The sequence below is a fragment of the Camarhynchus parvulus genome, chromosome Z, assembly GCF_901933205.1.
Source record: "Camarhynchus parvulus chromosome Z, STF_HiC, whole genome shotgun sequence".
Lineage (NCBI taxonomy): Eukaryota > Metazoa > Chordata > Aves > Passeriformes > Thraupidae > Camarhynchus > Camarhynchus parvulus.
In genome coordinates, this window is record NC_044601.1 from 37,954,062 (window position 1) to 37,967,755 (window position 13,694).

General features: G+C 43.9%; 1 protein-coding gene across 1 annotated transcript; it reads left to right on the plus strand.

Annotated features, from left to right (window-relative positions):
- The first annotated feature begins 71 nt into the window (after positions 1-71).
- CZH9orf64 (chromosome Z C9orf64 homolog) lies at positions 72-13,694 on the plus strand. The gene is made up of 4 exons (XM_030968094.1): positions 72-1,209; positions 2,197-2,456; positions 11,580-11,775; positions 12,988-13,694. The coding sequence occupies exons 1-4, from the start codon at positions 873-875 to the stop codon at positions 13,218-13,220; spliced, it is 1,026 nt and encodes a 341-aa protein (XP_030823954.1). The 5' UTR covers positions 72-872; the 3' UTR covers positions 13,221-13,694.

A 13,694-nucleotide genomic window follows, 5' to 3' on the forward strand; every position in this document is an offset into this window, starting at 1 on the left:
AAGTTTTAATTTCACTTCCTGAATAAAAACAGATTAAAAAGTTTAAAGGTGTGTGGCACATAGAGATATGATGGGTCCAGACTAAGTAAAGATTCTTTTATTGTCTTTGGTTGGTTGGTTTGTGGTGTCTCCCCCTCCTCTCCCAATTTGTGATGCATGAACTTGGCCTTTTTAATACAGCTGCTCTTTAAAATGGCATGGTAAAGGCGAGGAGCCTGAAATATGCATAAGGCTGGCTCCCTTGGCAGAGTAAATTCTGTAGAAGGAAATGGCATCACTCTCCTTAAGTCAGTGGGAAGTCAGCCGGCTTGGTACACAGTTTGGTACCTAAATTCTAGAGCCTGCAATCAAGGCTTAAGATTTTGGGCAAAATGCAAGTTAACTAAAACAGGCTGAATTTCTCTGGGTGCTTCCAACTTGTGTATGTATACAAAAGGGGTTTTGAACCGTCTTTCGTTTGGTTATTTTCTGTTTTGATCGAGGAAAAGAGCTCAACAACTCAACACGCACATTTTTTGTTCATTCCTCAGTCAGGTTTTTTTTTATCCGTCTCTTTTTCAGCAATTGGAATCTTCTGGAAAACTTCGCTGCCATGAAGCTGAGTCTGCCCACCGCTCGAGCCTGGCAGGATTTCAGGGGGCGACTCTCAGCATGAACGTGCCCGCCCAAGCGCTCCCGGGCCTGGGGTCCACGCTCGACCCCATCCCCAAGCACCGTCCGGGCCCCGCCTCCGCCCGCGCCTGCGCGCAGCGGCAGCACCGTGGGGCGGGCAGCGGGGCGGGGCCGGGCGGTCAGAACGGCTGCCCGTGCGCGCCCCGCGGGAAGCGCGGCGTGGAGGCTGGCCTCGGCAGCGTGCGTGTTTCCTGCCAAGCATGGAGGTGTTCCCGTCTCCCCTGGAGTCCGCCAAGTTCATAGCCGAGCACAGCAAAGATGTCTCCGTGGACGAGGATGGAGCGCGACGGGTGGCGGAGAGCCTGTTCGACAAAGCCTCGGCAGCGGAGTTCGGGCTGGCGGGGTGGAAAAGCCTACACGAGCTGAACCCCCGGGCCGCCGACAAGGAGGCTGTAGACTGGGTGTTCCTGGTGGACACCCTCAACTTCTCCTTCTGGTCCGAGCAGGAGGAGCGCAAGTACCTTGTGAAGTACAAGGATAAAACCTACAGCGGCTACTGGTCGCTGTGCGCCGCCGTCAACAGGGCCCTGGACGACGGTCAGTGAGCGCCGGGGAAGCGGGGCCGGGCTGGGGCTGCGGGCGGCGGGCGTCGGAAGCCGAGCGTCGTTTATTAAATGAAGGCGGCGCCTCGGAACTGGGACACGCTCTTGGGAACTGCTGCTCGCCGTGTCAGTAGCTGTATATGTGCAGGCGTCCCGTTGAGCTTGGGGAAGGGAACTGGAAGTGCTTTCAAAATACCCTTGTACTGAAACTACCGAACTGTTGGCTGTGTCTGGGCTGTTTCTTCTAATTAAGAGACTTTAAGGATTGCTAGCTGTGCGTGACTTGGGTTATTTCACATGTATTCTTAAGTTGCATATTTCCATGGCAAATGAAAAAATGTGGCTTAAAGTGAGAATTCTCTGGACTAATCAAATGCCAGTGTTTAAAGTAAATCTGAAAACACATATGCCCCTCAAACCACTATTTTAAAGCCAGTATTTTAAAGTTTTGTATTTAAACCCAGTACTTTAGCACTCACTCCTTTTGCTGTTCTCAGAAAAAAACCCCAACTGTTAGTAGATATAGGTGAAGGTTTTAATTATTTTCTGCATAGTTATTTAGTAAATTAAGGGGGTATTAGCATTAAGACACTTTTTGTAAACGCACAGCATGATTAGGATCCATGGGAAAACAGGCCTATTCTGACTAAACTAGCTATATACTGACTGTATGTGCTAGTGTGCTATGTAAACATCACATTTAAAATATGAAAACTAAGCAGTTGGGGAAATTACATACAAAAAGTAACAATTCTATGGTTGTATATTGAAAGTTTGCTGTAGAAGAAAACATTGTATGCACTCATAAATTTAATTGTGAGCAGTTCTGTGGATGCGGTTATTGCTGAAAGCAAAGGTGGGTTTAAGATTTGATGGACTTCTTAGATCTTCCTATAGAAGTGCTTTCCTTTAGCAGACCACTGCACTAGGTCTATATGTTATGTTATGTGATAGCCTAAATATCTTATTTTCACTTCTGAAGGAATACCTATCACCAGTGCGTCCTATTTTGCCACCATGACGCTTGACCAAGTTAGGCACGTATTTCGCTCTGACACAGAAGTGCCTTTGCCCTTGATTGAAGAAAGACACCGTGTGCTGAACGAAAGTGGGATAGTTCTGTTAGAGAAGTTTGGAGGGTCCTTCCTCACCTGTGTTAAAATGAGTGAGAAGAGTGCTCAGAAACTGCTACATCTCATACTGGAAAATTTTCCTTCTTACAGAGATGAAGCTGTATTTGAGGTAAGCTAATTCTAAAGCTCTAGAAAAAGATCCTACTATTTAGTAACAGTAAAAGATACTTGATAGTCCACAACTAGTCAGGACAAGAGTCACTTTCTTTTTCCCACCAGAGGAGTACCTTTTTTCTCGTGTGCTCTTTATCACTTCACTCTAATTTATTTTGGTATACTCTGAGTTCCCAGTTAGATCACACCTCCTTTGTACTCCTTAAAAATGCATAGTATTTGAGAAAATTCTTGCCTGAAAAATGGGAATCCTTTTTTCTTTTTTTTTCTTGTTTCACTTCCCTTGAATTGCTGGCAACCCTCCTTCCACCATTTTCTATTTCTTTTACCCTAAGGCTCTCTGCAGCTAATGAAGGAAGTGAAACTCTGGTAGAATTAAATGCACAGCTACTGAGACTCCACCCTCTAACGGCTGTTGATTCAAGAGGCATTACTCAAATCACTACAGAATAGAAGTAACCCACATTTTTAAAAATGTTCATAGTATACTGATGCATTTACTGAAAAAAACTGATGGTTATTAAGCAGGGATCATCTGATATTTTTTGTGTCCCAGTTTTCACCTATACAGGCATGGTTTTCATTTAGCACCTGTGACTTATGTAGCAGCTCGTGTGCTCAGTTGCATGTGAAGTAGTACTCTGCTGTTACATCATTAAATCTAGAAGACTTTTTTAGTGACAGTACAGCCTATACTACTGGTCTGTGCAGTCTTTTCAGCTTCTTGGAATACTGAAGCTTTGAACCTATTGCATTTATTGCCCTTCAGTGGGAGGTGTCATTTTATTTTCTTCTGTCTCCAGCTGTAAAGCAAAATATATTTACATAAAAAATCAGAGGTTCTTTTGAATTAATCTTTAAAGCTATTGGTTTTGTTTATTTTGGTTTATTAGGGTTTTTTAACATAAAAAGTTTTTTTTTTACAATTTTTATGATCAAAAAGGGAATATTTTCTAAGTAAAGTGATATTTTCTTATCTTTATAGTGACTGTATTCATTGATGTTATATCTTTCATGAGATGATGATGAGTGCTTTATAAAGCAAGCCTCCTTAAAAGCAGCAGCAGACTACAGAATGAAAAGCTGTTCCAAAAATGATCCCAGACCGTAAGCACTGACTTAGTAATAAAGCCTGTTGCATGAATATGGAAGCTTTTTTTCTGCTTTCACTAAGCAAGATGTGTATTTTGAAGGTGGCGACATGGATCATATACACAGAATCACAGAATCACAGAATTTCTAGGTTGGAAGAGACCTTTAAGATCATCGAGTCCAACCCATCTTCTAACACCTCAACTAGATCCTGGCACCAAGTGCCAGATCCAGTCTTTTTTTAAACACATCGAGGGATGGTGACTCCACCACCTCCCTGGGTAGATGATTCCAGTATTTGATCACTCTTTCTGTGAAAAACTTCCTCCTTAATTCTAGTCTGTATCTCCCTTGGCGCAGTTTGAGACTGTGTCCTCTTGTTCTGTCTATTGTTGCCCGGAGAAAGAGACCAACGCCCAGCTCACCACAGCCACCCTTCAGGAAGTTGAAGAGAGTGGTAAGGTCACCTCTGAGTCTCCTTTTCTCCAGGCTGAACAACCCCAGCTCCCTCAGTCGTTCTTCATACGGCTTGTGTTCCAAGCCCCTCACCAGCCTCGTTGCTCTTCTTTGGACACGCTCAAGCATCTCAACGTCCTTCCTAAACTGAGGGGCCCAGAATTGGACACAATACTCAAGGTGTGGCCTCACCAGTGCCAGTGCAGGGGAAGAATGACCTCCCTGCTCCTGCTGGCCGCACCATTCCTGATACTGGCCAGGATGCCTTTGGCCTTCTTGGCCACCAGGGCACACTGCTGGCTCCTGTTCAGCCGAATGTCAACCAGCACCCCCAGGTCCCTTTCCACCTGAACACTGTCCAGCCACACCGTCCCCAGCCTATAACGTTGCAGGGGGTTATTGTGGCCAAAGTGCAGGACTCGGCACTTGGACTTATTGAACTTCATCCCATTAGATTCTGCCCATCCATCCAACCGTTCCAAGTCCCTCTGCAAAGCCCTCTGTCCCCCTAATAGATCGACACATGCTCCCAGCTTAGTGTCATCTGCAAATTTGCTAATGAAAGACTCTAAACCCTCATCCATGTCATCGATAAAAATATTAAACAGAACTGGCCCCAGCACAGAACCCTGAGGGACACCACTGGTGCCTGGCCGCCAGCTGGATGCAGCACCATTCACCAGCACTCTCTGGGCCCGGGCATGCAGCCAGTTCCTAATCCAGCAAAGAGTGCTCCTGTCCAAGCCACGGGCTGCCAGCTTGTCTAGGAGTGTGCTGTGGGAGACAGTGTCAAAGGCCTTGCTGAAATCCAAATAAACAACATCTACAACCTTTCCTGCATTCACTAGGCGGGTTACCTGGTCATAAAAGGGGACCAAGTTGGTTAAACATGACCTACCTCTCCTAAATCCATGCTGACTGGGTCTGATACCCTGGCCATCCTGTAAATTCTTTGTGATGGCACTTAATATAAACTGTTCCATTATTTTGCCAGGTACTGAGGTCAGGCTGACTGGTCTGTAATTACCAGGATCTTCCTTTGCACCCTTTTTGTGAATGGGTATCACATTTGGCCAGTTTCCAGTCATCTGGAACCTCACCAGTGAACCAGGACTGTTGGTAAATGATGGAGAGTGGCTTTGCAAGCTCATTTGCCAGCTCTCTCATTACCCTGGGGTGGATCTCGTCTGGTCCCATAGATTTATGAACATCCAAGCATTTCAGTAGTTCTTTGACTGCCTGCTCTTGGATAATGGGGGGACCATTCTGCTCCCTGACATCATCAACCATCAGGCAGGCAGGTGTCTTGAGGGCACGTCATCTTCTCACTAAAAACTGAGGCAAAGTAGGCATGAAGCACTTCTGCCTTCTTGTGTCCAGACACTAAGTTCCCTCCCTTGTCCAATAAGGAACAAAGGCTGGTCTTACCCTTCCTTCTAGCATTAATGTATTTGTAAAAACATTTTTTATTATCCTTTACAGAAGTCGCCATTCTAAATTCAAACTGAGCTTTGGCCTCCTGGCACAATGCCAGTGCCCCATGAAAATATACTTCCCTGGTGTTTGCTGTGAGATGTGACCAGGAAATAAGCAAAGCAGGCCTCTACCTTAGGGAAAAAAAAGTTTATTAACTAAACTACAAAAGGAAAACAAACCACACACACACACACACACCTGGAAAATGAAAACTCCACAAAAAGCATTTCCTCCTCCCCCCCACCACATTTCCAATACATCTTCCAAATTTCAACTCTCCATCCATCACCCTGTAAATACTCAATTCCAGTCCATCAAGAGGAGAGGAGTCCTTCTTGGGGCCATGGTGACCTCTTCCTTGCATGCCCAGCGCTCTCACCACTGGACAAGGAACAGAGCTGCTTCGAGGGTTGTCCTTTTAAGGGTGCTTTGACCAGTTCCAAAAAAAGCACAGTTTTCTCTCATCTCGGGACCTCTTGTCCCCCCCATACTTATCTACCCCCTGGGGCCGGGGGGGTCTCCAAAACTGAACCCTCTCAGTTCTGAGCCATCGCCTCCCCCCTGCATGCAGCCTCTGTGTTGCGAGGAAGCATGGTTGTGTCCATGGCTGTACCAAAAAGAGTCCAGCAACCAGCTACTCCATCATCTCTTTCCGGCCTCTTCTTTACTCTCCCAGCCTCACTCACCGCTCCAACTGTCATTCTCTTGCCCATTTCCTCTTTATCATCCACTCCATCTCCCCTCCAGGAAAGGTCCAAATGCTCTGTGAGGTCTTCATTGTCCAGAAAGGGGTTAACAAACTTCTGCACGCGGCCAGGCTCCTTCCCTGCTGCACTCCCCCCTTCCCCCTCCTTCTTCACAGGCCGATATCACTTCAAGGCCACAGGCCCGTACCAGCTTTCTCTCTCTCATCTTCTAGCTGGGGGGATGCTGCCCAAATCTTCTCGGGGCCTCTCTCCCTCTGTCTCTCCTTGGGGGGGGCTGCCCAACGCCTCCTGGTGCCCCCACCACCCTTCCATCCTGAGGGGTCAGGCCTACCTCTGCTGGGCTGCAGGTTTTCCCCTCCCCCGCCCAGCTCGAAGCCGGGCAGGGGAGGCCTTGCCTCTTTGCTGGCCGGAAATCAAAGAGAGAGCCCAAGGGAGTGCTCTGCTTCTAACCCCTGTGTTCTCAGAGGCGCATCCACCCTCAGTGGCCAAGCCTGGTGTCAATTTAAAATCTGAACACCTATTGGCCTCTGGCCACTCCATTCCCAGAAAACCTGCTTCCTGTAAACCCACGACATTCCACCCTTCGCCTCTGAGAACACACTTTTTAAAATTATTAACAAAATTACATACAATACACTTCTACAACTATCAAACCTCTATCCCTAAATTCTACTATCCATCTACTTTCACTCAGTACATGCTTTGTTCTTATTCCTTTTTGATCCCATCTCACAGCTTTAGCTTCTCACTCTCCCCAGATTCGATTCCCGGTCAAGGGGAACCAAAAATGTCATGGTTCCATGTCGTGGGTTTACAGGAAGCAGGTTTTCTGGGAATGGAGTGGCCAGAGGCCAATAGGTGTTCAGATTTTAAATTGACACCAGGCTTGGCCACTGAGGGTGGATGCGCCTCTGAGAACACAGGGGTTAGAAGCAGAGCACTCCCTTGGGCTCTCTCTTTGATTTCCGGCCAGCAAAGAGGCAAGGCCTCCCCTGCCCGGCTTCGAGCTGGGCGGGGGAGGGGAAAACCTGCAGCCTGGCAGAGGTAGGCCTGACCCCTCAGGATGGAAGGGTGGTGGGGGGCACCAGGAGGCGTTGGGCAGCCCCCGGACCCCCCCAGGAGAGACAGAGGGAGAGAGGCCCCGAGAAGATTTGGGCAGCACCCCCCAGCTAGAAGATGAGAGAGAGAAAGCTGGTACGGGCCTGTGGCCTTGAAGTGATATCGGCCTGTGAAGAAGGAGGGGGAAGGGGGGAGTGCAGCAGGGAAGGAGCCTGGCCGCGTGCAGAAGTTTGTTAACCCCTTTCTGGACAATGAAGACCTCACAGAGCATTTGGACCTTTCCTGGAGGGGAGATGGAGTGGATGATAAAGAGGAAATGGGCAAGAGAATGACAGTTGGAGCGGTGAGTGAGGCTGGGAGAGTAAAGAAGAGGCCGGAAAGAGATGATGGAGTAGCTGGTTGCTGGACTCTTTTTGGTACAGCCATGGACACAACCATGCTTCCTCGCAACACAGAGGCTGCATGCAGGGGGGAGGCGATGGCTCAGAACTGAGAGGGTTCAGTTTTGGAGACCCCCCCGGCCCCAGGGGGTAGATAAGTATGGGGGGGACAAGAGGTCCCGAGATGAGAGAAAACTGTGCTTTTTTTGGAACTGGTCAAAGCACCCTTAAAAGGACAACCCTCGAAGCAGCTCTGTTCCTTGTCCAGTGGTGAGAGCGCTGGGCATGCAAGGAAGAGGTCACCATGGCCCCAAGAAGGACTCCTCTCCTCTTGATGGACTGGAATTGAGTATTTACAGGGTGATGGATGGAGAGTTGAAATTTGGAAGATGTATTGGAAATGTGGTGGGGGGGAGGAGGAAATGCTTTTTGTGGAGTTTTCATTTTCCAGGTGTGTGTGTGTGTGTGTATGTTTGTGTGTGGTTTGTTTTCCTTTTGTAGTTTAGTTAATAAACTTTTTTCTCCCTAAGGTAGAGGCCTGCTTTGCTTATTTCCTGGTCACATCTCACAGCAAACACCAGGGAAGTATATTTTCATGGGGCACTGGCATTGTGCCAGTGTCAAACCATGACACCTCCCTAATTTTTTTTCTGCATACTCTAGCAGCCTTCTTGAATACTTCCTTAGAGACCTGACCCTCCTTCCAATGCTGATACATCCTCTTTTTATTCCTAAGTTCCTCCAAAACCTCCTTGCCCAGCCAGGCTGAACGTTTACCCCGTTGGCTGATCTTCCGGCACACAGGGACAGTCTGTTCCTGTGCCCTCAAGATCTCTGTTTTGAGGCATGCCCAGCTTTCCTTAACTCCTTTGTTTTTAAGAGCTGCTTCCCAAGGGACTCTCTGAATAAGTCTCCTAAACAGGCCAAAGTCTGCCCTCCGGAAGTCTAATGCAAGGGTCTTACTGGTGCTCCTCCTGACTTCACCAAATATTGAGAACTCTATCATTTCATGATCACTCTGCCCCAAGCGACCTCCAACCACCACATCTCCCACCAGCCCATCTCTATTTGCAAACAGCAGACCTAACATAGTCCCTTCCCTGGTGGGTTCACCCACCAGCTGCAACAAAAAGCTGTCCTCCATACATTCTAGGAATTTCCTGGACTGACTCTTTACTGCTGTATTACGTTCCCAGCAGATGTCTGGTAGGTTGAAGTCACCCACAAGAACAAGGGCTGATGATCTTGAAACATGATCTAGCTGCTTATAGAATAAGTCATCTATCTCTTCTTCCTGGTTGGGTGGACGATAACAGACTCCCAGTAGGGTGTCAGCCTTGTTGGCCTTCCCCTTAATTCTTACCCATAGACATTTAACTCCATCTTCCTTAGTTCCAATTTCTACAGCATTGAAAGTCTGCTTAATATAAAGGGCCACCCCTCCACCTCTTCTTCCTTTCCTGTCTCTTCTGAAGAGCTTGTATCCATCCAGTGCAGTACTCCAGCTATGTGAGTCATTCCACCATGTTTCCGTGATGGCAACTACATCATAGCTCTGCAGTTGCACCATGGCCTCCAGCTCTTCTTGTTTGTTGCCCAAGCTGTGTGCATTGGTATACATGCACCTCAGCTGGGCTACTGACTTCACCCCTAACTTAGCCTTGCAACCCTTGGGTCTGCTTACAGATGGGTCAGCTGCTTCCCCTTCCCCCTTCAAACCTAGTTTAAAGCCCTCTCAATGAGGTCTGCCAGTTCATGAGCTAAAAAACTTTTGCCCTTATTATTTTTATGGCAGCAGGTTGAGCTCTCACAAGTAAGACTTCTAAAGGGTTAGGAGGAAACTGGAAAGATGGTGAAATATCCAACAGCAAACCAGTGCTTTTCAGTAACTCTCCAAAGGAGAAATATATATAAGTCATATATTAGAATCATTCTATCACAGACTGCTACAGCTGACCTTCAAGGGAAGCTTCTAAAATTAGCACAATTATTTGACTGTATGTTTTTCCAAATACATATACAAAATACTTTTAATAATTACATATGTAATCCCAGAAGTTGCCAGTGTTAGTTTTTCTGAAAAGGAAAATGCAAACCAAGACCAAAATCTCCAAAACATTTTTTTCTCCTTGGTGGATAATTAATATTTAGATGCTGTGCTGCATTTGAGTCCCAACAGTAGTTTAAGTTTTAGACTATATTGTACTCATATATCAGGGGTTTTGTGTTCTGACAGAGACTTGATGGAGTCCTTTTTGATCTTCCCCTATATTGCATGTTTTCATCTTTTACTTACCATCCATCACCTGGGACTGAGGTTGTAAAATTCTCATGATCCTATTCTTTGCTTTTTTTTTTAATGGCTGTGCTATCACATTCTTCTCTTTGCCAACACAATACTCCTCCTTTCTTTTAATGTCAGTGGGTCATAATTAGGTATATTCCTTAATATTAGCACATTGTATTGCAGAAAAGATGCAAATGTTCCTGTACATGGTACTATTTCCTAAAAGGCAAAGTGTTGCAGAAAAAAAGATAAAAGAGGTATAGTTGTATTGCCATGTTGAAAAAAGTTCCATTTTTGATAAATAGAACTATCTTTGCTGTCTCTCACAGACAGAATCAGAGACTAGGTAAGGGTTTAAAGGACCATAAGTCCAACCTCCCTGCTCAAGCAGGGTCATCCCAGAGCGCATGGCACAGGATTGTGTCCAGACAGTTCTTGGCATTTCCCAGGAGGGAGGCTCCACAATCTCTCTAAACAATCTGTGCCAGTGCAGTCACTTCCACAGTAAAGAAGTTTTTAAGTTCTTCCAATTTGACATGTAGTGTCATCCACCTAGTGTTTTTCCTGCTTTCTGATAAATAGTGGGAAAATTTACTCAAAATGCTTCATAGTCATTTTCACATTGAGATTTTTATATAAACTTAATATATTCTGTACAACAAAAAAGTTAGCAATGAAACAATGCAATTATAAATTTATCTGCTCAGCTATGCGTCCCAGACAATATTTTTTTCCTAATTAAGCTACAGCATGAAATGAAAAGTCTGTTCTAATTCAGCCTTCCTCTACTCGTGAAATGGTGTGATGCTAGAGACACTCAGTACTTTACTACTGGAAAATTCCTAATGCTATGAAAGAATGACACCCTTGCTTTGGGACAGCAGGAGCTATGATAAAATTTGTTCTGTTAATTATTTACTTCTTGTTACCACTTCTCGTGTGATGTTTGAGGTGGTGTTTTGTTGTTTAAGGTACAAAATCACATATGTTCTCTAGAAGAAAGTTTGTGCATCTGTGTCAAGTATAGAATGAGGCATAGGGAAGGCAGGAGTTTTGAGGATATTTTGGAAATTGTTCTATGAAATGTAGTTGAGCTTCCTGGTGTTTTTGGAGAATATCATTCAAGGACAAAAAATGTGATTTGCTGTCAGGAATAGTTACAGCATCTTGGCAGTAAACAAAGAGGAACATTAAGGTTTTCACCAGAGTTCTGTTTCTTTAAGAGTACAGATAAATGGATTAACAAAATGTTTTAATTGTCTAGTACAATACATGCCTATTATGCCTCTCTTTTCAAACTAAAATGTTGGATGTATTGTAGAGTTTCTGAAAATTAATGTTGCTGTTGTTCAACTACAGTGTTTACCAAGTGGCAGTAAACAACTGTGAATGTGTTCTGAGATCCAGGCATATTCTAAACAATTTTTATTTGCTGCAGTAACTTTTATTATGTTACTTTTTTATTTCAGTTTGTTTATGAGCATTCCATATAATCCATGTTTGCAGTTTGATATTGTTTAGATCTCAAGATATTTAAGAGTGTTGCAGTTTTATTCTGTTCTAGTTAACTAATGTTTGCTTAACCATATGATATGGTTAGTGTGTTATTTACTATATTTATTGATCAGGCACTTAAACAATCCATAAATTTCTTTCTTTAGAAAAAGAAGGTGTCTTTCTACAAACGGGCACAAATACTTGTGGCTGACACATGGAGTGTTTTAGAAGGCAAAGGAGATGGCTCTTTTGATGATATATCCCGTCTGACAATATTTGCTGACTACAGAATTCCACAGGTTCTTGTTCACTTAAAAGCAATGAAGTATTCTGAAAAATTAATGAAGAAACTACGTGAAGGTTTGTTCTGTTCTTGCTAATATCAAGTGATCTTACTGCCCAATATTGTGGACTAGGGCTAGTTCTAAAATGTAATATGTTGTCCATGTAAGGGTTATGTGTCACTTTTTTCCCTCCAGGGATTTCTTAGGTACTGGAAGGAACTTTTTCTCTAACCATGATCTTGAGTGAGATCTCAAGGTTACTTTTTTTATAAAGAGCTAACTATTTTGTGGATTAAACATTGATAAGGGAGGGATTAAAGAGACTCAAAGATAATTTGAGTTTCTGAATGAATTTCTGAAAAGCTGCTGTTGCAAAACCACTTTTCAGAATGAGAATAGTTACAATTTTTGAAGTTTACATAAAAGAAACAATGATTTTTGTCATTAATTCAAATTTGTAAAAGGATGGGAATTCCTCGGAACTGCTAGTTACTAAGCAAAGTAGCAATAATAATAATATATAATTATATAAGTATTATTATAATCATAACATATATATAGGATTAATTTTTAAGCATGATTTCATCTTCCCAATACTTACTAACCATGAATTTTAGTGAATAAAAATAAGCCAATCTCTTTTGCGCTGTAAAATGACTGTATTTAGATGTAGAAGCTATTACGCAATTTCAGAAATACGCAGGAAGATAAACAGATTAATGCAATCGCCCATGAACTTTAAAAGAATGGCCGTACATGTATTTATGTCTTTATGCATGTCTATATCACTAAATAGACCTCATAGACATTCTACCCTTCCATGAATCCTAATGAGAACATTCCTGTTTAAACAATGCCACTGTTTCTCTTTATATTCAGTTCCTTTGGGGGGTTGTTTGTTTTCGATTTTAAAATCTTAGACTTCAGTCATCCTGATAGAAAATATACTATGAAGTATAATAATTATATATTAAAAAGTATACTATAATAAAAGACTATCTTTTTTGTCTCTGTAAGCAAAGAAATGATCATATGATTTGCCGTATACACTGCTCCTAAAGCAGTTCCTTAGAATGCAGGCTGTTGCTTGAATTGAATGGGAAGGAAGCTTCTAAGTGCAATATGGTAAAATTAAAGTAACCATTGGAAAACTGTTAACAGTTGCTGGGTAAGTCATGAGAACTAGAACCCTAGAACAGAATAAATGTGAAGGGGGGAAAAATTCACAAACTTAGTCAGTCCTCCTGTCTGTTCCATATAAATGGGTTGCTGTCTCTTGTGTCTGCAGGAACACTTTTCCAATCTGGAGACAAAGAAGAGGTAGAGATCCGTGGCTGTTCTATTTGGTGTTGTGCATTGATTTGTAAGCACCTTCAGGAGCTCTATCAGAAGAAGGGTCAGGACATGCATGAAAAAATCAATGCAGTTTTACTCGATTATTATCTTTGGGATTATGCCAGAGATCACAGGGCAGAGATGAAAGATATCCCATTCCACCGAGTACGGTGTATATATTACTAAGTCCAGTCGGATGGCTCTTGTATTGCTGCCTTATCTTTTGAACTTGCTTTTCATATGGTGATTTGTCATGCACTAATTTGGAACTGTTAAATCAAATGCTTGTTTTCTAGTGATGTAGTAACAGCGTGCCTTTTTTTCCCCATTGTTTTGTTACATTTTTATTACCTTTCTTTTAATCTTTTGCTTGCCCTGACTGGAATTAACAGTGTAAACTTTGCAGGCAACCCATGTTAAGGTAGCGTTTATTACTCCTGCTTTGACCTTTGTGTTGGTGTACATGGCTACCTGTGCACACAGCCAGATGTGTGTGCAGATCCTGTGGTGTACCTTGGTGTACCTTGGCCCCTCCCTGTTCCTGCCTGTCCCCTGTCATACCTGCACAGAGGTAGCAGGTGCTTGGCAGATGCTTTACTGCTCAGAGATGGAAGTGTAACCTGTCCCGTCATCCAATAAACAGTGCACTGACAGACGTGC